Source organism: Nesoenas mayeri (assembly GCF_963082525.1).
Source record: "Nesoenas mayeri genome assembly, chromosome: 4".
NCBI lineage: Eukaryota > Metazoa > Chordata > Aves > Columbiformes > Columbidae > Nesoenas > Nesoenas mayeri.
Genome location: NC_137540.1, coordinates 60,859,804 through 60,883,919, shown reverse-complemented (window position 1 = coordinate 60,883,919; position 24,116 = coordinate 60,859,804). Strand labels below are relative to the sequence as shown.

At 38.1% G+C, this 24,116-nt stretch overlaps 1 protein-coding gene across 3 annotated transcripts in view; it reads right to left on the bottom strand.

The window, feature by feature from the left end:
* Nucleotides 1–24,116, bottom strand: part of LCORL (ligand dependent nuclear receptor corepressor like) — an 81,696-nt gene that overhangs the window by 48,622 nt on the left and 8,958 nt on the right. For all 3 annotated transcript variants that reach the window (XM_080343678.1, XM_080343677.1, XM_080343679.1), the window contains exon 2: nucleotides 1,051–1,116. In XM_080343678.1, coding sequence (XP_080199804.1) covers nucleotides 1,051–1,116 — 66 coding nt within the window. The remainder of the gene's footprint in view (nucleotides 1–1,050; nucleotides 1,117–24,116) is intronic.

Below are 24,116 nucleotides of genomic sequence, written 5' to 3'. Positions count from 1 at the left end.
AATGCTACTCATGAAAATAAGGTTTAACCCAAATTTACACATTTCTTAAATGTTTTTTAAGTTTGACTAGTGTCATGCTTAGCTTTACAGGTGGCAAAAAAAATTCTTAAAACATCAGAAAAATGGTATTTCAAGTTCTCCCCCTCTACCTTATGTATATCCATATTATGTTATGCATTTGATACAGGTCAAAGAACTTGCACAATATGACAAGGAAAAAATCAAAACCAAGTTAAAGCAATTACTCCAAACCTATTCTAAGCAAACACAGTATATGCCACCCTGCCCCTTGTACTAGCACTATAGAAGTTACATGTTTTACAAACTACACTATCAGATAATAAATTGTAAAGAAATGGAACATTTTGAAGGTTTGATAACAGAAAGAACATATTTTTAAAGCCATGAAAATGAACTTGACATAACACTCCATTCAATGCTTCAAAGCAATTTTGTGCTGGATATGTCTCCTCTGCTTTTGTTGACCACAGATAAATCATTTCATACTTAACTAAAGACTCGGATGTTATTGACAGCTGTTCCAGCAAAACCAAACCCATGTGGAATACAGTTAAGTTCTACAAGGATAATGGAAAAAATATATATACACACACACTTAGATATACATATACTTTATATAATGATATAAATATACATAAAGCTTAAATTTTCTTGACCATTACAAGAAAACCTAGGTAGCATTCATCACCTTCCTTTTCTCAATTAATGTCAATATGAAGCTGAGCAGCTTGTCTTCCCTTTCTAAAAGCAGTCCAAACAAAATTAAGTAGGAGGTGCAGTATTCCAGAAAAGGAAAACATTCTCAGGAAAGCTTAGCTAATCCAAAATTTCCCTGCATAGGAACAAAACCCAGGTATCATTTTATCTAAAATTTTGCTTTTAAAGAGTATTGACAGGAATATGATGAAATAAACATTAGAAAAACAGTTGAAGACTTCCTTTTTAGAATTCAATATGTACTTTAAACTGCCTTTAACTAAAGGAAAAATAATACATTAAGGTAATCACACTGAAAGCCAGCTTATTTACCTTCAAATAAACTGAGGTCTCTTCGTAGCCTTGGTCCATAAAGCCCTTCTAAAATACTTTCAAAACCTGGAGACAAAAGAAACATTTAAAACAGTAAATCAGAAGTTTCTGAAAGGAAAGCAAGTTTGAGAATACCAGCAACAAGTATTCTCAAATTCTGAGAGCAATTCCAAAAATTGTTATATTTATCACACAAATATTTACTCCTTCCACTACAGTACTACTCAACAGAATTAGAAGATAAAAATAAGACAAGGCAACTGCCATCTGCACACAATCGGCCTATTAAGCCATGCCCCTACAACCTCATTAGACTTAAAATAACTAACACAGAATCTTAAAGGTGGGAGGATTAACCTCATATCTCTACACAAGTGAAGAAGTCTCTCTGTTACACTGGGAATTAGAAACATGTATGGAGGTGGAAGAAGAAAAGAAAGAGGAGGAAACCTTCAAAATTGGAAACTTCTCATTTATGAACACCTGAAATTATATAATCTCAGGAGGCTACTATTTCCACAAATATAAAAGAGAAACCTTATTTTGCTTCTGATATTGCAACAGTCCTCTCTAGTCCTATGTATCAGTACGAGAACTCTTTAACATTGAAGATGAGCTAAATCAGATAATTTTCCAGATTTACCAGCTACTCTGTTTAGGTTTTTGGTAACATCACATACTGCAACAAGGGCAAAGAGACAGAGCAAATGAAATTACTAAAAAACAAAATAAAACAAAAAACCAACCAAACACACTCCCTCCTCCTTCCCCCAACCAAAACAGAAAATGGATGGTAACTGATAAAATACGGTGTGAATTTACATCATCAACATAAGTTCTGTTCAATATATAAACAGTTTACAAGCATCCCCTCTTTTCTGCTTCCAAATAATAAGCTTATTTTCAACTAAGAGGATAATTCAAAGCAGCATTTGAAGGTTCTCATTCCTCACACTCAAGACCGGTCTACATTAAAATGTAGCTATTTTGTAGTACTTTGCAAGACTATTTAATCATCATACAACATAAAGGATACCAATATCTTCAGGAAACAACTACCTACCAAAGAATATTTAGAATAAAAAAATCTGCTCATCAGCTGTGATACCCTCTAAAGTAGCACAACATACTGCTCTCTCATCAAAACTGACATTTACTTTCGCGTTTAGATTATATGTACACGAGTATAAGGAAGAATAAATATGTACCATATCTTAAATAGTATATTAAATAATAGATTAAAATCCTAACACAGACAAAAGAAGCTAACACATAGGAGCTGTTCAGCTTGACAGGTCAAGTTTTGTTAAAATTTACCTTTCAATTTTGTATTATTTTATAATTTTAATATACTTCTCTTTATTAATAAATTCATTATAATTATACTTGCTATATTATTTGAGCTATATATACATTTCTATGTTAATTTTCCACTTTTCTTTGTAGTAAATAGTCCCACACAAGAATAAAGTTTGAAGATCAGTGTCCTCTCACAAATACATATGTATACACTTTTTAAACACAATCTACAAAAAACAGACAGCAAAAATCCAAGGCAAAAGTATACACTAAAAATTACCTTCAAGTATTATCCACTGACTCTTAGATTCAATGTAATATAAATTACATCATATTAACATTGCACAAATTCCCAGTTTGTCTAACTTCAAAGGGTTATGGACAAAAAAAAAAAAAAAAAGCAAGAGAGATGAATAAGTCTGAAGTTAAGACTGAAATTCCCCAAACACAACAATCTGGAAATACAAAACACACTAGTGTATTATTATGGTCACCAGTGTTATAAACTGCAAGCCACTTTAGCTCAGCAGCTAGCCAATACTTGGGTTGTTGCAAGTTACTGTCACTGGGTAAAAATATGAATGGAGTCAAGTATCTCTCGCAAACAGCTGTTCTTATTCCAAAAGAACAAACACTAACTACCATCTGTTAGCACTTTCTAAATCAAATAACAGCAAGCTTGTTTACTCTTCTAGTCAGCACCCAAAATCTCCTTGTTTTCTGGACACCCACCTGCTCCCCACCCCAAGGTGTGGAGGGTGTTATTTGTTTGTATTTACTTTTATACATATCCACATCTGTTTGCCCCACTGCCTGCTCCTGCCTCTGCAAAAACACAAGCACAGAAAACTCAGCTCTGTGAACCAGCAGTTTGTTAAGGAAGAATGCCATTTCCAAACAGACCTCCATACGGTTTTCACTAAAGATGGCAATTAGCACACCGTGGGCTTTTTTTCCTGAACAAAGGACACACCACCCTACTCTTCTGCTAGGCCACCAAACCTGGTTCCATCCTACCCACCCACAGTGACGCTTCTCTTACAAGTGCTCCCAGAACTTGCCTATTGAGCCACAACTTAGATTTACTCAATGTGATCATTTGCTTCCTCACCTTTGGATACTTGATCCCTTTTTTTTAAAAGAAAGTTTACTTGTACAACCTAACCACACAGATTATTTTTCCAGCCCTTACTCTAAAGTTTTCCCAGAAAAGATGTGGACTACTTGCATTTTGTACAGTTTTCTACAAAGTTCTGCTCCCACTTTTCAGTAGGATTGACAGCATTTTAATTTAGCCTAAACAAGAATATACATTTTCACTTCTTGTACAGCTACTGATGAATATGTACTGGCACTGTTTCACAAAATGTAATCACCTGAACCCAGGCATTGCAATAAACCTTTATTTTATTTCATCAGACAGTGTGTGTAAGAAAATGGTGTTAGTGGTTTTGGAATTCTTAATACTCTGAAGAGTCTACAAATATCAATCAGAAATATTATTTGCCTATACCTCTTGCAATTCATCAATAATACTACTAATAAAATCTGCTCTAAATTATTTTACAGAATTTTGTCTCTTGTCTTACAGAGAAAATATGCTTCGAGTGCTCATAGAACTTAATGATTTAAGCTTTCTGAAACGTTTTATCACTGTAAACTACTTAGCATCTGTCACATCTTAAGTCTGTCTACATTAGAAAGTGTATGTTGCCAAGTACAAACAGTATGGGCTGTAAAATTCTTTATTATGAATAAAACAGAATATTAATGGATACAGTCCATGGAAGCTTCCCAGGCTGTGCACCTTACACAGACTTGCAGAGGTACTCAAGGAACACACTAGGAGTCTTCCTCACTGCATGACCAAATACAGACATTTTTCATACCCCTTAGCAGTAGTGTGGCTACGTATTATGTTGGCACAAAAGGAACTGCAGTTTTTGCATTGTTCAAATTTGCTGTTTGATACTGGAACACATTCTTAAATAAATGCGGTTATGTTATACATCATTTTATGGGCTTTTCTTGCTTTGTGTTTTCTTTTTTTTTTGCTACTGACTTATTACTTGTTGTTTATTTTATATTTATTTTAGACTATAGAAATGATGTTGGACAAAAAGCAAATTTGAGCTGTTTTCTTATTCAAGTTCAAAATGGGTAATAAACCAGCAAAGATAACTTGCAACATCAACAACACATTTGGCCCAGGAACTGCTAATGAACGTACAGTGCAGTGGTGGCTCAAGAAGTTTTGCAAAGGAGACAAGAGCCTGGAAGATGAGGAGCTTAGTGGCCAGCCATCAGAAGGTGACAATGACCAAGTGAGAATAAATATCAAATCTGATCCTCTTACCACTACACAAGTTGTCAAAGAACTCAGCATTGACCATTCTACAGTAGTTCAGCATTTGAAGCAAATTGGAAAGGTGAAAAGGCTCAATAAGTGGATGCCTCATGAGCTGACCCAAAAAAATCAAAGAAACTATTGTTTTGAAGTGCTGTCTTCTCTTATTCTGCGCAACAACAACGAACTATTTCTTGATCAAATTGTGATGTGTGATGAAAAGTGGATTTTATGCAACAACCAGCTCAGTGGCTGGACCGAGAAGAACCTCCAAACCACTTCCCAAAGCCAAACTTGCACCAAAAAAAGGTTATGGTCGCTGTTTGGTGGTCCGCTGCCAGTCTGAGCCACTACAGCTTTCTAAATTCCAGCAAAACCATTACATCTCAGAAGTATGCTCAGAAAACTGATAAGATGCAGCAAAAACTGCAATGCCTGCAGTTCGCATTGGTAAACAAAAAGGGCCCAATTCACCACAACGCCCGGCCACACATTGCACAATCAACGCTTCCAAAGTTGAACCAATTGGGTTATGAAGTTTTGCCTCCTCTGCTGTATTCACCTGACTTCTGCCCAACCGACTACCACTTCTTCAAGCATCTCGACAAATTTTTGCAGGGAAAATGCTTCCACAACCAGCAGGATGCAGAAAATGTTTTGCAAGAGTTCATCAAATCCCAAAGCACAGATTTTTACACTACAGGAATAAACAAACTTATTTCTCATTGGCAAAAATGTGTTGATTGTAATGGTTTCTATTGTGATTAATAAGATGTGTTTGAGCCTAGTTACAATTATTTTAAATTCACAGTTCAAAACTGCAATTACTTTTTCACCAACCTAATATTATGAAGGCCTGTGCCATTCAGAAACTAGAAAATAGCTAAGCTGTACCTGTAGCTGTGGACGCTATCTAAAGAGTTGATTCTATGCTGCACTGAGTCTAGAAAAGTCACAAAGGTGCAGACTTAGAATTTTTAATACAAGGTTGGCCTAAATTGAGGTCAGGCAGAATTAGTTATGCAGCTTCTAGAAAAGCAATAGCGAATGTATCTCCATAATGTTTCTGAGAAGAAATAGTTATTTCAGGCTCACAGTTGATCCCAGTTAGTATGTTCTCAAACTGCCCCTTCTCTCCTCCTTCCCTGTCCACGTCCTCTAGGTGATAACAACTGAGACTGCAAGTGTGTTTTCAACAAATTTGTTTGAATGACTCAGATTATGGGTTAGGAGAACAGATAAAAAAGAATAAATATTGTGTAATGAATGGACACTGACATTTAAGTACTGTTTTCAAATGCACCACTTGGCAAGTCTGAAGATAGGAGAGGTAATTACTATACAGCTGGGAAAATCAGTATATGTGTAGGGTATATTAAAATGTTTTTGATGGGTTTGGTAGAATACATCATACTACTTTCTTGATTCTCCTAGTGTTGCTTATGGTCATAATAATTCCAGTATTTTTATCTTCTTTTCAAAACAAAGTCCATTTCATAAAAGCAGATATATTTTCATTCATTGTTGACTCTTCATTCCTTCAGAAGTAGTACTGCCCTCTCCCTGCATTTACATGCTTTTATTTCAGAAGTAACCAAATTCTAGGGCTTTAGCTACAAGGCTTTTTTGTTTTTCTTTTTTGTTAAAGTCACAGTATTTTAAATATTTTACCATTTTACTACAAACTAATATTTTTTAGTAAAAAAAGGCATTTTCTCTTTGCTCTTTTACTCAGTGATAGAACACAATAATATTAAATCTCAAGGAGGGGCCTCACAAGATTTAGGCAAACTATAAAAATTATAACTGACGCAGGGGCACATTAAGGTACTTGTAACAGGATTAACTGGGAATTCATGTAACTAACTAGCTGTGGTGCTGCAGCCACCAGTTTAAAAAAAAGTGAAGAAAAATCCTATAATTTAAATTCTCATCACACCAATGACCTCATAATAAGCCATATAGAAAACCCTTCACTTATACTTGTTCCTCTCCCCCCAGTCTGCTCCAGCTTCTTTCAGTTTAGGAAGGCACAAGCAGATGAATTGATAAAAAGCTTTCAGTGGAAATATTACTAAATAAATTCACTTTTTGGTTTGATATCTTTTCAAGCCATAAAGACTGTTTCATTCATATCTTTGGATGCATACCAGAAACGGTAGATTCATGTTGCTTACATAGACAAAATTTAAATGGAAGAGGGAGATGCTTTAACAATACCGCTCATCTCATTAATATCTACTGCTCCATTTTTCATCTTAATGCTGGAAGGCTACCCATTAGAAGAGATCATATTGTTTTCTCTAACTACATGTTAAGGAATCTGGAAATCCCAGGTACATGCCAGGTAAAGTAAGTTCTGCTTCTCCCCTTCTTCCCCAGCATATCCTCAGTTAGGCATAAGGTCAGACTGCTGCACACTGCTTTGAAGGACGGGGCATGCATGTGTATTTTTACTATAATGAAGTGAGACTTTTAGAGCTTAAAACACTACAGCCTCCAAATGCACTGAAAGAAAAAAAAATAAAAAGGGATCTTGAGGCTCTGTATGACACACCTTTGTTAACCCACCTAACAAAGTTAACAGAATCACATGTCGGGATCTTCACAACTTCTGCAACCCTAAACACTGACTTATCACAGGAACCTTCATCACCCTCCACTTTGTGGTTTAATGCATCAAGAATCACAGCTAAATTATGGTGGTTCAGGCTGTTTAACTGAAGTCCACATATTATTTAGCTTCTTAAGTAAAATCAGGCCTCACCCCTCCTCCAATTTAAGAAAAAGATGCTATCAAGTAACATGCATCAGCAAGGAAGATTCATGTCTCCCTCTCATTTTTTGAGTTTATTCAATATTCTAAGCATAGTAAATGGAATTAAAAGTTAGAGTAGAAAAAAACTGCACATTCTAAGCAGTGTGTAGTTTAGCCCATTAATGCTGCTTTTAAAATCAAAACTAATGGAAAGTAGGTTCAGAATTGCTGATTCCAATTCTTAGAGGATTGTAAAATTTAACAAATGGTCTTTAAAACGTAATTAGGAAAGTCCAAAGAATAGGATTACATTTAATGAGATTGGGCACAGTACCACCAGACACAGCATTAAAATGGTACTTACTTCTTTTATTTTTCTGGTGTTTGATAATGGTAAGTTAGCGTTACTTTACCTTGTTATTAAAGAGATTTGATTACAACTAAGAGTTTGATTCTTGCTTCTGCATTTTCCTGTGACCACAGGAACACTTATCTAGTTTTCATATAAATTCTGTTCCCACTGTGAAGTCATACAATGCATATTATGAGGTGGTATTTCTTAATCTATGAAGACTGTAAGTTGTGTGAGGGGTCTTAGAAACCAAAAATCACATTGGAAAGAAATTATGGACATGTAAGGACCAAAAGACAGATCCTGCACACCCCAGTGTATTGCCCTAATCAACAGACTAACCGTCTTATATGCAAGCTTCCTTTGGCCCATATACTTTTATTTAGGTAGTAGTAACTTCATGGCAAGATGCAACAACGAATACACAGTTCTGAGCTAAAACTCGCCAATATTACCACAAGAAATAAAAATTTCACTTTGTATGGATACATATATATAAGCAGTTAAAAGCTTGGTTTTACCACACCAGAGCAACGACTTAAATGACTTAAAGGGCTTTTTTTAATCCTCCCCTTGACATTTTGCCCTCTTTGACCTGACTAAAAAGAGATCCCTTCTGAAAACTACAAGCAATTAATAAAAAGTACTATATAGAAGTGATAAACTTAATTTCTATTTTTCTCTCCATTCTGTAGTTTCATGACTGCATTATTTAGATTGTCTCAGTACAGGAGTATATCTGAAAGAAGTTCTGTGGTTTGCATTTCTGAGTGACTTGTCTTAGATTTCAACAACTGTAACACACCTTTTGTTTGTTTGTTTTATTAACAAGTAACACAAGCAGACACAAGCACCAAGTCTCTCAGTTTCTCTGAAAGAAAAAAAAAACTCTAACTTCTCCTCAAATTCTATCTCAACAGTGCTCCAGTATTCATTTTAATAACACAAGTGCAAGAGTCAGTGGCAATATTTTGTTGTGGCAACTTAAAAAGGCAAGGAAGTCATCTGCCTTTCTTACAAAGTTATCCCTTTCATAAGAAAGGGACTTGGAGCTCACGTTCAATCATTTTTAGTTTCTAATAATTTAAACCCGCAGCCTTCTGAAGTATAATATAAGCCCTGATTTTTACAGGTGCTGCTTGCACTATGTCTTCCACCACATTTGACATTACAGGTCACCAGTTCTCCCAAAAAAATGGTTATCTGCTTGTAGATTTTGCAATTTTTGTCTCCAAATAAAGAAATGGTCTCCACCTTTCAAGTGGCAGGGGAAAAAAAATAATCACATGAGAAACTCAAGCCCCTGAAGAATACCTGTGTTTATTACTCAGGCATCACCAAATTCCTCTGATATGTCAGACCACTCTCAATTGATTTAGAAAACATTTTACAAATGTTCTGTAGTACTAATTCAAAAGTTTGAAAATAATTTCATAGTAATCTCAATTATTTTATTACACTTAGTTACTCTTATCCCACCAAGTAGCAACTCCCTTACAACTGCCTAAAGGATAATATTCTGTAGAGAAAAGAGTTATTTTCATATTTTATAAGAGTAAAGTGTTTAACAAAGTAACTTAAATTAGGCATTAACAATGTCCACCTGTTTTTTCTGCCTTTCCCACAGGTCAGCAGCTGTCCTCTCTGCCCCTCACCATAGATGGAATAATAATCTTAGCCTTGTTTATATATTGACATAATTCTCAAAGTCATAGGGTTTTTGTTGTTTGTGGTGGGTTTTTTTTTAATATTATTTTTTATTTATATTTTAAATCTACTATAACAACAATTTGGAAAGATCGGGTTCTTATACCACTGAAGCACTGAGTTTAAAAAAAAAACACCAAACAAAAACAACACACAACAACAACAACAAAGCCAACCAAGCAAACAAAACACACAAGCAGGAACACAAATACTCAGTCACCTTTTGGCCAATTGTTAGAAAAAAAACCAAACACAACAAACACTATCTTGCTGGGCAGAACACTCAAGATATAAAGCAAGACACCAGAAGCACAAATTACTAAGTCTTGATCCAAATGTTACCTTTTTCCTGTTTGCAGTATCACTACAGAATATCTATTTGGTAAAATTCATTATTAAATAAAATGCTGGTCAGATTCTCAGGTAAAAAGCAGCCTATTTTTTCTTGCAGAGAAACTCTCTTACGACAGATTTCACATAAGAATGTTGAATACCTTGTCTAGCTTGAATCCACTTTTCACTTATAGCACTAAAAAGTATTATTACGATAGAAAGTTTTAAACATTTAGCAGAATAGGCTCATTTTCTTTACCATATTGATTCAGATCCCTGAGCAAACAGGAACCAACATACCAGAGATTCCAATGTGAAAAGGAGGAAATCCTCTATTTAGACTCCAATACAAATTCTGAACCACAGCTAAAAAATATACTTGTCCTTCTCTAATGCAAATCTTGACTCCACGAAATAATGTAGTTGAGGACACTGTTGCTGCTGCTGAACAGAGATAGGGTGACCAAAAACTGAAATGAGACTACAGAACAGCTTTGGTTCTAACTGGCTACTTTTCACTTCGGATAAAAATCCTCACTTTCAACTCTCTATGCTGTATTTTATTGAGGAAATTCAAACAGTGATGAAATAAGTTTTCCAAAAAGAATATATATGTCAAACATAACTATAACATTAAGCAGTTACAAGCATTAAACAGAATACAAAGAGGGAGTAATAGTCCAGTGCTGGGAGAGGGACATCGGCCATACCTCAGCGGCAAAATAAAAAGAGGAAATGTCCTACCTCCCCAACTGTAAAGAAAAGGTTGGCAGCCCTTGTAACTTAAGTGGCACATCTGTAGGTTAAGTAAAGACTAAGATTAGCATCAGTTCTAAATTCAGGTCTATTTTTCAGGTACTTGTAAACCACAGTAAGAAAAATAAGGTTCGATAAAAAAAAGGAAGAACCCCCACTTTCCGAAGTGTCCTTGTTGACTTGTAAATAGGAAAGCCCACATGACACCTTTTACTATAGCTTCCAGATACTGTAGAAATTAAAATAAGATTTAATTTCTAATGTAGTAGCAAAATAGAGAGATTTGTGTTATTTATAATTTTAAATGCATAAGGAAAACACTTCAGAAGTGACTGTGCTGGTCTGTGGATAGGGAGACAGAAAAATGCTTTTAAGTGACAGTTACTGGAACTTAATTTCTATTCTCTCTAAAAACTCTACTTTCACAAATAGTGATGTAATCTCAGCTGTCACACAGGGACATTTAGATATGGAATTGGTGTGAATATCAGTGTTCTTCAGATACTGAAGCTTGTCCTATTGCCTTTCTTTTTTCAAGATGCAACATCAAAAAGGTATCTAGATGCCAACTGCTACTCAGAACAGTGCTAGTGATAATTTGGGCCAGTTTATAGTTTGTATCCCCAGAGAAGAAAATTCAGAGGGAATAAGTCACTGCAAAAGAAGATAATGCTCAGCTTGGAAAACTGTTCGCTGCTTCCTCATTTGGTATCACTTCAACTGTTTTACAACCTGAGAAGAATAATGCCCAAGCCTAGAATATAGAAATCATTGTCATTTTCAGAATACCATGTGCCTGAAGTATGTTCTTATTTCTTAACCATAATTTTAAGATGTACAAGAGAACTGAAAAGCTTGGCTATTTTACCTAAAAAGTTTAGGACTGCCAAAGAAAGACTTACTTTCTATGTGAAGGCCTAGTCAGATGTCCACTAAATCATCATAGAAAAACAAAGTCCACAGCAAATCTGTAACAATGAACAAGTCACAACATTGCTTTACTACTATGCAGTATCACACATCTAACCTGGATCTGCAAGAAAGTCTAGCAGCCAACTAATGAATACGTAGGTCTGGCACACTTCCTGGGCTACCAGAATAAAAGAACATGAAGCTTTCTGCTAAGAAAGGAGAGATAGCTGAAAGTTGTTAAACAGTTATCAGAAATTGCCAGTTCAGTAAGCCAAAAAATATTTAATTCAAAATAGTCCTAGCCTGATGAACTTTTGAGAAACTGAAGCATAGGGTTCTGTACTACACTATGGGTCTACTGCAAGCTAATTAAGTTACAAGCCTTCAGGAACACTTCATGAAACTTACGCCTGACAGTAAGTTTAACAAGGAAGTCTAATTTCCTCAGGGATTCAGAGTTTCATGGGAAATTTCAGGATGTTTCTCTTCAATTATCATTTCTGCATCATTCAAACAACCTGTCTATTCCCCACAAACTGTAAGCCATTTTTAAATTATGAACAAAGGTCATTCTTAGCTCTCAGTGAATCCAACTCACTCATATTCAGAATCTATTTTTTTTTTCTAAGTTTGAAATTGATTGAAATCCCACAACTAGACTGCACTAATATGGTGGTTCCCTGAAAGCAACTGACACTTATCTGCTGAAGCTACAGAATGAATGGCATCTTGTATCTAGATGCCAAATTATAACACAGTAAGTGAACTATAAACCCTCTCAGTGCTGCATTCTTCGAAGTGTTTCTTTCCAAACATGTTATTAGCACAAATGCTGAAACAAATTTATTAAAAAATATTTTTCATAATCCTAGACATACCATATTTTACAAGGAAATGAGTGCAACATACCTTTAAACTGGCAGTTAATTTAAGTTTGTGATAAGTTTACTTTTCTGCATTTTATTATACTTGTACCATGTATTTTCACCTTTAACTTACAGCTTATTTTTATGAATACTTGGTTTAAAAAAAATAAACCAACAAAACCAAACAAAAACCCCAAACTCCCAGACAGTCATCATTATTGTATCCAGGCAAAATTTGGCTTGGCAAATTAGACAAAACTTAGAGCTGGCAACATGTCAACTCAGTCAACAAGAACTGGACACTTATCTAAGAACTTCACTTGAAATAAGAGATATTAACCATGCCTTCTTTCTCTAAAGGATTTTCTGGAATTTGAGGTTAAAATTGCCTCAGATGCTCCAGTTAGATTGGAAGAACTCTAAATTCAGCTAAACTATTATTTCAATTCAGTTCCTAGAAATGCTCAGTGCTTAAGAGATGGCATTGTCCAATGTAAGCAGGTAGAGCACCTCAACTTACATGTCATAGACAATGAACCTGTAATCTACATCTTCTAAGCATCCTTCTGTTGAACTTGCATAATATACTGAAAAGAATATACACAAGTTTATAATCATTTCACGTTTGATTAAAAGGGCTGAATTCCCTCATTTCCCGCTGGAGACGGAAAAAGCAGAAATACAGAAACACATTTAAATATACATTTTAGCTTCATATTAGGCACTCTCATCAGACAAAAAAAATGTCAGATATAAGAAGAGAACAGGAAAAAGTTAATTACTCTCTTGTTTTTGCCTTTAGTGTTTGACACAATTCAAAGATTAGGCAGGTGTGTTTGGGCAGGCTTTTTAGCACACACTTGTTACAAACTTTTGGTAAACTTCCAATCATTAAATGGACAAGATAAAGCACAAAATGATAAGATTCAGAGTGTGGGACTCTGACTCTCATCTGCTGTAGAACAGAATTCATACAGCACTTGAGTGAAGCCATATACGAGCTCCGAACATTTACTGGGAGATAATCAATAACTGATTTTGTAACAATTCTGTAATTCATTTCTGATTACAGTCTATAAAACTCAAAACGGTAACAACTGTCCAACCTGACTTGGGGAGTGCAGGGGGGTGAAACACCAAAGAAAACATATATGTATTTTAAGTACCTAGCTGGTCAGGATTTTTTTGGTTTGTTTCCCCTCTCCCAGAAGGACCATGAATTTTAAGATAAACAGAAAAAGGCAGAATCTGTACCTGATTTTACTATTCCATTCACAATTTAGTGAGTTTCTCTGACCCAAGACAGCCATACCCTATTGCTTCCCACAAGTCTCAAGCAAGGCAAAACAGGAAACTTCAGTACCTGGAGATGCTCTCTAAGTAGAGTACTTTTTGCTCTTAATGAAACAATTTTGAAAGACAACAGCAACCACTTAGGGAAGCCAACAGAACTGCAAGGTCAAGAGCACAGGAATAGCATTTCTTAAAAGAAAGGTGTGATGACAGTCTGCATTTCCAGCAAGAGGGAAACTCCTGCAGGAACCAGATAAATCTCAATTCCAGCATTCTGGAAAGCATCATATGAAGTTACTCATCTGGTACCAAACTTCTTAATCAGTCTCATAAGTCAAGGTCACTCATATCCTACACAAAGAGCAAAAACCAGCATTTATTACTAATCTACTAGGTTGAGAATGAAGGAGGAGGAAAGTGCCAGACTACCACTGGAGATGTACACTTAATGAAGCTGTTGAGTATCTGGTTTGTAGTTGTTCTATCGACCACATTTTTCGGTCAGTTTTTTGTTAAAGGCAGGTGGAAAAGTACAGCACCACACAGTAGGAAAAACAGTTAAAAACCCTTCCACACACCATCCAAATCACTACCAGTTAGCTACTCTTGTACACAACAGTGGAAGAGGCTACTCTGGCTCTTCTGATTTTGTGATGCTGGTGGCTGAGTGAGGCAGACAAGGTGAGCAGAAAGTGTGCAATCCATTTTTCCTACCTAGGCAATTAATAAAAAGACCTCAAGAAAAACTTTAATATGCTCTGTTAATATCACTTTCCTCAAAGTGATTTGATTCTTCAGAAGACAGATTCTGAAAACAAGCCAATATGTCCTCAGGCAATATGAAAGAATCAGAAATTACTTCAAGTCACATCAAGTGCCAGCCTTCAAAACACTACCACAAGCGACAACGTAAAGTAAAAGCCTTACAAAGTTGGGCTTGGGCCAACAAAACTTCTTCCTGAACCACCGGACAAGTATTCTTGAAGTCACCAATTAAGAGGCATATTCAGCAAGACCACAGATTTCAAAAACTGACAGCATCACACTAAATAAGCAAGTTTCCTCAGGACACACTACAGTGGGTTTCTCGCACAGCTTTTTCTCTTGCAGTGTCACTGCAGAAAGCATTAACTACTTAAAGAAGAAAACCATGATCCCTTGAATTTTCAGTTCACTCCCTAAAGGTTTATGGGACAAACAACACTTGCCAAAGAGGACAACTATAATTCACACATGACTGATTTACAGACAAATGCTTTTCAAAACCCCTGATGTTTATAGGATTTACTAAAGAGTTTCTCTCTAATGTGAATTCTTCATGTTTTGTTGAGAAGCCCTAGTTTTAAGAAAACACCTTGCTCTATGCAAGTGAAATAGTGAAGTACAAAATGCAAAAGTATCATCAACTCAAGTAATCTACCATTGTTTCTAAGGACTGTGCACAAAGTTGATCTTGGGTCAGTGCTGAAGTACAGTTCTTCACATCAGCACTCAGCTCAGAGAACCCTGAGCACTTCCAACATTTCAAGATAAGAACTCCTGATGCCACATGTCACAGAGCATTTATTATTAATTAAACCCCATTTCCCTGAGGCAGAACACATTTGTTCAGGAGTCAGTAGACTTATCAAGGGTGCAGACAGGAAATAAAACTACTTCCCAATACATCTAACCAGTCTGATGGCCTTGGTGAAGAAATCATCTCTGAGGAGATATAATAATTGGCATTCCAACAGAGATAGCCACCATCAGTTTGGGTTGTTTTTGTTTGTGGTTTTTTTTTTTTTCTGTTGCTCTTTAAAAAGTAGTAAGGGATTAATATAAACTATGATAAGTCACCTAATTAAAAAGGGAAAGGCCAAGATCAAGAGCCACCTCACATTTCTCAGCTCCACATTAGATAGCTGAGAGAACCTGATGACATGGAAGCCTGAAGAGAATTTGCACAATGCACAGCAAACAGGCATGGAATTGACAAAAAAGGAGGAAGACAACAGCAAGTAATGTTGAAGGAGATGGTCCAGACCGAAGAAAGGTTATTAGACAATTTCCTTAGGAGTAAGTTTTACTTACTCAATAAATACCTTTTACCAACAATCAAAAGCATATAAGTGTACCTGAAGTTCTAACTGATCAGCACAAAATGATGTAGGCTTCAAAGATAAACACATGACGTTTTATTTCACTTCTGATTATATGAAGTGTAGGAACATACACCTGGACACAAATTAAAAAACACTAAGAGTTGCACAGTTTAAATTACTTTGGCCAAAGGATCTTGTTTCCTGATAGATCACAGGACAATATATAAGCCATTAATTGAACAATTCCTCAGATTTAAGCATCAACAGAAAAAGGCGTGCCAAGACCTCAACTGGGAGAGCTTTGAAACAAAGCCTCCTGAACCTCTTCCTTATGGTAAAACTCTCTATGTGCCACCAGATCATCTAGATCATCTCTGACCTCAAACACCAGGTACAACAGAGTGGAACACAAAACAGGTGGCAGCATTCCAAAGTAAACAGATAAGAGAGTAAAACTGAGTTTATAAAGCATTACCCCCAACAGACATTGTGCTATATCACCTCCAAGCTTGTTCTCAGTTAGCTGAACACTAGCTCTGAGTTCCGTGTGGCCTGATGAACTTAAGTTTTCATTTTCAACACTTCAGGCCAAGCAGCTGTTCCTTTTTTCTCTCCATCCCTTTTTTACCCCAGCCCATTTAACTCTCTTGTTGCCATGACAATCCACTACATCCTTTAGTCTCTAGGACGTTCCCTCTGCTAAGCAAGTTCACCTGATGCCAGGGAAAGAGCAGCCTTCTCCTGCTCCTCAGAGGGCCTACATGACCCAGTCATACTGTGATCAGTTTGTCTAAGGGATAAATAAAACATGCTTCTTGTAATAACAGCCTGTTGTTGACAGGAACAAAAAACCTCACAGTAACAACAACAAGAAAAATTAAAGGCACTTGAGGATGATAAACCCAAACTACCACTTAAGAAAAAAATCAGCAAGCTGGTTACCTCAACATCAGAGGACAGGAAAGGGGCAAAACTTAACACCAATCAACAAAAAGCAATCAGCAACCACATATGCCTGTCTTGGACTGGTCTGTGTACTCCTACCAGACAGACATCTGCTTAGAATATAGGCCAGCAAAGGCATACATAGAATCATAGAATCAATTAGGTTGAAAAAGACCCTTAGACATCATCGAGACCAACTGCAAATCTAATACTGCCAAGTCCACCACAAGCCCACGTCCCTAAGCACCACCACTACACATCTTAGAAATACCTCCAGCGATAGTGACTCAACCACTTCCCTGGGCAGGCTGTTCCAATGCCTAACAACCCTTTCACTGAAGAGATTTTTCCTAATATCCAGTCTAAACCTCCCCTGGTGCAACTTGAGGCCATTTCATAAGCCAGCAAGTCAAATGCTCATAACTGGGCAAATAAAATCCGAAGAACATAATTAGCAGATGCATAAAGAATTATAATGTACTACTGCAGAACCAATGCAGCTTCTGTGAAGGGAAATCATACTCTAAACACAACTGATGTCAGTAGGCATTTAGACATAGGACATGGAATAAATCAAGATTTCAAAGAGACATCTATTGACATCCATCTTCAAAAGATTTAAAAACCTCCCATGCAACAGGGGTGAAGTCCTTGCATAGATAAGTAGCTGGTTAAAAGACAGAAGTAAATGGTTAGTTTTCATAGCAGGTCACAAACAAGAGCTTCTGAGAGTTGCCTTTGCTCTTGCACCCACAGTGACAATCCACTGCCCAGTACTGTCTAGTGTTAGCAGCAAAGAAAAATCAAGATAACATCATGAGAACTTCAAAATATCGAGGTTACCAAGGTGGTAAAATTGAAGATCATTGCCAAAAGCGAGTAAATATTAAGTTAAATAGTAGAGAAGACAAATCTTCATGTTACATCAACAGTAATGGGCTCTGAACCGACTTATCACTCAAATTTTATCTTGGAGTTCCAATATATAGTTCTGTGAAAAGATGAGCTCTGTAAACGGCATGTCAGGTGTTTTGACTTCCTAAAGGAAGATCTTCTGTATTGTTCCCTGGTCTGTCATCACATGAATTCAAACAGATGTGATCTTGAATACATATAGTTCAAGCTTCTCATCTCAAGAAGAGATCAGAACTAAGAACGGAGGGAAGAATGATCAAATTTAATAAAAAGCTTATCTACAAATAACATGTAAGAACTCATCAGCTTTGAGGATGGAAGAGATAGAGAAGGGAAAATAGGTCAGGCCTTCAGAAAAAAAGAAAAGCAGAAAAACCCCAAAACCAAACGAATAGGAAACACCTTTGCCATCCCTTGCCTTTTTTTAAAGTAATGGTTTCATAGGGGAAAGTAACATAACATTGTATAATCGTATAATAAGGGGACACCAGAGATCCACTGAGGTTTTACAATGCTTTGAAATCACGCACCCACACAAAATCACCAATAACTTATGGTAAAATAATCTAGTAAACCAATTATAAAACCCAAGAAAATGTTTTTTTTTCTGCCAAGGATCAAGACAAGTGCCATTGAAAGGTAGAAGATATTTCAGAAATATTATGTATTAATAATTTTTTAACAGTCCACCACTGGCTAGAGACAATAGATTCTAGATTAGATAGATCCAGTAGAGCTAGAATGAATGTCCTGAGTTGGAAGGGATCCACAAGGATCATCAAGTCCAACTCCTGTCCGTGCATATGACAACTCCACAGTTCACACCATATGTCTGAGGGCGTTGTCCAGTCTCTTCTTGAACACTGTCACGCTTGGTGCTGTGACACCTTCCTGGGGAGCCTGTTCCAGTGCTCCACCTCTGGGTGAAGGACCAATTAAGCAATCTGGACATCCATAAATCCATAGGTCCAGATGGGATGCACCTGCGGGTACTGAGTGAGCTGGCTGAAGTCATTGCTAAGCGACTTTCCATCATCTTTGCTAAGTTGTGGGAAATGGGAGAGGTGTCTGAGGACTGGAGGAAAGCAAATGTCACTCCAGTCTTCAAAAAGGGCAAGAAGGAGGACCTGTGCATCTATAAAACGGTCAGCCTCATCTCCCTCCCTGGAAGGGCGATGGAACAACTTATCCTTGGTGCCATCTCCAGGCATATCAAAGATAAGAGGGTCATGAGGGACAGTCAGCATGGCTTCACCAAGGGGAAGTCATGCTTAACCAACCTCATAGCCTTTTATGACAACATAACCAGGTGGATAGATTATAAAGCAGTGGATGTGGTCTATCTTGATTTCAGTAAAGCATTTGACACACTCTCCTACAGCATCCTCACAGCTAAACTGAGGAAGAGTGGTTTGGAGGATCGGGTAGTGAGGTGGACTATGAACTGGCTGAAGGAAAGAAGCCAGAGTGTTGTGGTCAAAGGGGCAGAGCCTAGTTGGAGGCCTGTATCTAGTGGAGTGCCTCAAGGGTCAGTACTGGGACCAATACAATTCAATATATTAATCAACAACTTGGATGAAGGAATAGAGTGCACTGTCAGCAAGTTTGCAGATGACACCAAGCTGGGAGGAGTGGCTGACACGCCAGAAGGCTGTGCTGCCATCCAGCGGGACCTGGACAGGCTGGAGAGTTGGGAGTGGAAAAATTTAATGAAATATAACAAGGGCAAGTGTAGAGTCTTGCATGTGGGTAAGAACAACCTCAGGTATCAGTGTAAGTTGGGGAATGACCTATTAGAGAACAGTGTATGGGAAAGGGACCTGGGGGTTCTGGTGAACAGCAGGATGACCATGAGCCAGCACTGTGCCCTTGTGGCCAGGAAGGCTAATGGCATCCTGCCGTGCATTAGAAGCGGGGCGGTTAGTAGGTCGAGAGAGGTTCTCCTCCCTCTCTACTCTGCGCTGGTGAGACCACACCCTGGAATACTGTGTGCAGTTCTGGGCCCCTCAGTTCAAGAAGCACAAGGAATTGCCTGAGAGTCCAGCACGGAGCCACGGAGATCATGAAGGGAGTAGAGCATCTCCCTTATGAGGAAAGGCTGAGGGAGCTGGGTCTCTTTAGCTTGGAGGAGACTGAGGGACAACCCCATTAATGTTTATAAATATATAAAGGGTGAGTGTCACAAGGGTGGAGCCAGGCTCTTCTTGGTGACAACCAATGATATGACGAGGGGAAATGGGTGCAAAATGGAACACAGAACATGGATGGTTGCACTTAAATTTGAGAAGTAACTTTTTCACAGTGAGGGTAACAGAACAGTGGAACAGGCTGCCCAGGGAGGTTGTGGAGTCTCCTTCTGTGGAGACATTCAAAACCCATCCAGACACCTTCCTGTGTAACCTCATCTAGGTGTTCCTGCTCTGGAAGGGGGATTGGACTACATGATCCTTTGAGGTCCCTTCCAATCCCTAACATTCTGTGATTCTGTGAACCTTTTCCTAATGTCTAGCTTAAACCTCCCCAGCACATCTTCCTGCCATTCCCTTGGGTTCTGTCACTGGTCCCTAAAGAGAAGAGTTCGGTGCCTGCCCCTCCTCCTCCCCTTGTGAGGAAGCTGTAGATTGCAACGAGGTCTCCTCTTAGCCTTCTCTTCTCCAGGCTGAACAAACTAAGTGACTTTAGCCACTCCTCATACAGCTTTCTCTCCAAACCTTTCACCAACTTCTGGACACTCTTCAGTAGCTTAATACATTTTTTATCCTCTGGTGTCCAGACCTGCACACAGTGCTCCAGGTGAAGCCACACCAGTGCAGAGCAGAGCTGGACAATCACCTCCCTCGTGCAGCTGGCAATGCTGTGCTTGATGACCCCCAGGACACAGTTGGCCCTCTTCGCTGCCAGGACATACTGTTGGCTCACGTTCAACTTGTCATCGACCAGAACCCCCAGATCCTTCTCCGCAGAGCTGCTTTCCAGCATCTCATGCCCCTGTTTATATGTACAGTCGAGGTTACTGTGTCCCAGGTGCAAAACCCAGCACTTGCCCTTGTTGAACTTCATGCAGTTGGTGATTGCCCAGTTATCTAACTTGTCCAGATCCCTCTGGAGTGCCTCTCTGCCCTTGAAAGTGTCAACAGTTCCTCCCAATTTAGTGTCATTGGTGAACTTAGTATTCCCTCAAGTCTTGAGTCTGAGTCATTTATAAAGACATCGAAGAGCGCTGGCCCTAGGATGGATCCCTGTGGAACCCTATTAGTGACTGGTTGCCAGCCCAACATAACCCTATTAACTAGAACGCTTTGAGCCCAGCCCATCAGCCAATTGCTCACCCACTGGACTGTGTGTTTACCCAGCTGTGTGCTGGACATCTTGTCCAGCAGGATACTGTGAGAGACAGTATCAAAGGCTTTACTGAAATCCAAAAAGATCACGGCAACAGGCTTCCCTTGGTCAGCTTGGTGGGTAAACTTGTCGTAGAACAAAATCAAGTTTAATAAGCAAGACTTTCCTCTCATGAACTTGTGCTGGCTGGGAACAATGACTGTGTCGTCATTCACATGCTCTTTGATAACTCCCAGAACAGCCTTCTCCATGATTTTGCCAGGAACAAAGTGAGGCTGAGAGACCTGTAGTTGCCAGCGTCATCCCTGTTGCCCTTCTTGTAGATTAGAACAATGTTTGCCAGCTTCCAGTTATCTGGGACCTCTCCAGATTCACAGGAAGATTGAAAAATCATGGAGAGAGGTCTTGCTATGACATCAGCCAGCTCTTTAGGCACCCCCTAGGATGAATCCCATCAGGCCTCATTGACTTGTAAGGTTCTAGCTGGAGTAGCAAATCCTGTACAAGTTCTGGATTGATTTGGAGTTGATTGTTCATGCCGCTATTGTTTTCTAACTAAGGGCTATGAGGGCCACCAAGCCAATCTTCAGTGTTGAAAACTGAGGTGTAAATGTCTCAGGTTTGTCTATGTCCCTGTTAAAAGGTGACCATGCTTACTGAAAAATGGGCCAATGTTATTCCTAGTTTGCCTTTTGCCATAAATATCTTTTTAAAAGCCTTTTTTATTGTCCTTCACAGTGGTGGCTAGCTTCAATTCTAATTGAGCTTTGGCAGCACAGATTTCCTCCCTAGAGTGGCAAGCAGCATCTCCATAGTCCTGCCATGATGCCTGACCTTGCTTCCAACGACCATGTAATTTCTTTTTTCTCACATATTTCAAGAAGAAGATCACCGCTCAACCAGGCTGACTTTTTGCCTCACCTGCTAGATTTCTGGCATTTTGGAATTGCCTGGTCCTGTGCTTTTAGTGGGTGGCACTTAAAAACTGACCAATGCTGGTAGACCACAACACCTTCAAAAAGCTTCTTCCCATGGAATCTTACCAAGTAGTTCTCCGAGCAGCTTCCAGTCTGCTCACTGGCAGTTTTCCTCCCATTAGCAAAGATTTTGAACCTGACTGCTTCATGGTCACTGTGGCCAAGGGAGCCACCAGTCACCACTTCCCCACGAGACCCTCTCTGTTAGTGAGAATTAAATCTAGGAAGGTACCTTTCTTCTTCGGTTCCCTTAGTACCTGTACTTACGTGTTCTGATATGTACTGAACTTAAGCTGTTCTTATCTAATAATGTATAGGCAGATTATTATGCCCCTCATTCAACATGGTCTGGACTATACTTTGTTTGAAATATTCTTCAGCATGACTCCAAAGAACTCACTCAAACAGGAACAGGAGGAAAGGAAAATACGGATCACAAAGAGAGCTTATTATAGCCTCTACACTGCAACTGGGACCATACCACAGTGCAGACAGTAAACTTTGGACAACATCTGCTATTAACAGTTTACACTAGCTTGTACATTTGTAGCTACATTTTTTTTCACTTGTATGTAAACTATTTGTTTAAAATTCAAATTCATTACAGCAACTTTATAGTCCTTAGTGCTCATTATCCCTTAACACTCAGTTTGTACTATATTAAATAATTAATAGTATCTCAATAGGAATAGATATGGAAGGTTAAAGGAGAAAAAGGAAAAATCCTAAATGACGGTGTTGTGACAATACACAAAAACTGTGGACAAATTAAGGCTAGAAGTTAGGACACTTCTAGTCAGAATGAGCTTGGGATCCATCTCCAAAAAAGAACAATTCAGTCCTTCCAAATGGCTGCTAATTAGTATGTAAAAGCTTGACAGAGCCTGACATTTCCTGAATAAAGTGATATGAAGACATACACACCCTTTTCCTCAAGCACCAGGAGATAGGATATCCAGCAGCAATGCATATAGAAACAACTAGATGGATAAGACACTTAAAGAAGACACCACATCCTGGACTGAAAGGTGGAAAGTGTAATTTGCCTTGGTGAGCATGTTTGTGGTGTAATGCAAGTCAATTCTGAAGACAATCCATATAGAAACATAAAAAAATCAGCAGCTGAGATAAAACCATCTGTGGAGATGGATAAAGTTGTCAAAAATCATTTTAGTGTCACTGACAACGAAGAGAAAAAAAGGTTGGGAACCAAAGACAAATGGTTTGTTTTAAGGAGAAATCAAAGATAGGAAATGACTGCTTATGAATGTTGATGGATGGACAGATAGGGTGGTCCAGGAAGAATAAGAGAATTGAAGAAGAATGAACCATAATCACAGGCAAGTCCACAGTCATTGCAGGATTCATCTGGCAGCACAGCAAACTTTTGAGACAGAGTTGGGCACAGTTATCACTAGAGCCCTTATACAAAGCAGTCTAAGGCAGCAGTAGATCCTAAGCAGATCCTATTTTTCTTCCCCCTCATCAGATGGCTAACACCGGAATGACCTGCATCTGAACTACAGGTCACAAAGCAGTAGACATTTGAAAATCCTCCCCCATACACAGATTAGGAGTCTTAATAACTACACTTAGGTGAAGTCAAATCTTTACATTTAACTGGGCCTTGCTGTGGCACAGTTTCTGTTCTGTGAGCCAAACTGACAGCTGCCATCACAAGCCGGAGCCCTTTAAAGCAATCTTCTTATAATCTACATCATATATGGCAGCAATATTCATTGTTAATCAAAAGATGCCCAGCAGTTTTGCAACAGTAGTATTTAAACCTGACATTATAAAATTGTGTAGTGCTCTTAGAATGAAAAATAAAACTTTTAAATAAGACATGCAAAGCTTTGTGACAGTAGTTATGAAAAGCAGCAGCATATTCAACCCTAGATTAATTACACTGCCCTCTGACCTATTAGTGGCTCAGCAGAGTAAAAATGCACTAGAGCTACTTTATAAATCAGTGGAATTATGATGGTGAGAACTGTTATTCATATATAAGGTTTTTAACTAGTCTTTAAATAAGATGATTTGAAGAAGCTGAGAATTGTGAAATGAGGAAAATATTTATAATCTGAAAATTAAGCATTTTTTAAAAACAGTTGGTAGCATTTTAAACACATTGAAAACCAAGAAGTATTTCCATTGAACAGCTCTTTAAACATAAATAA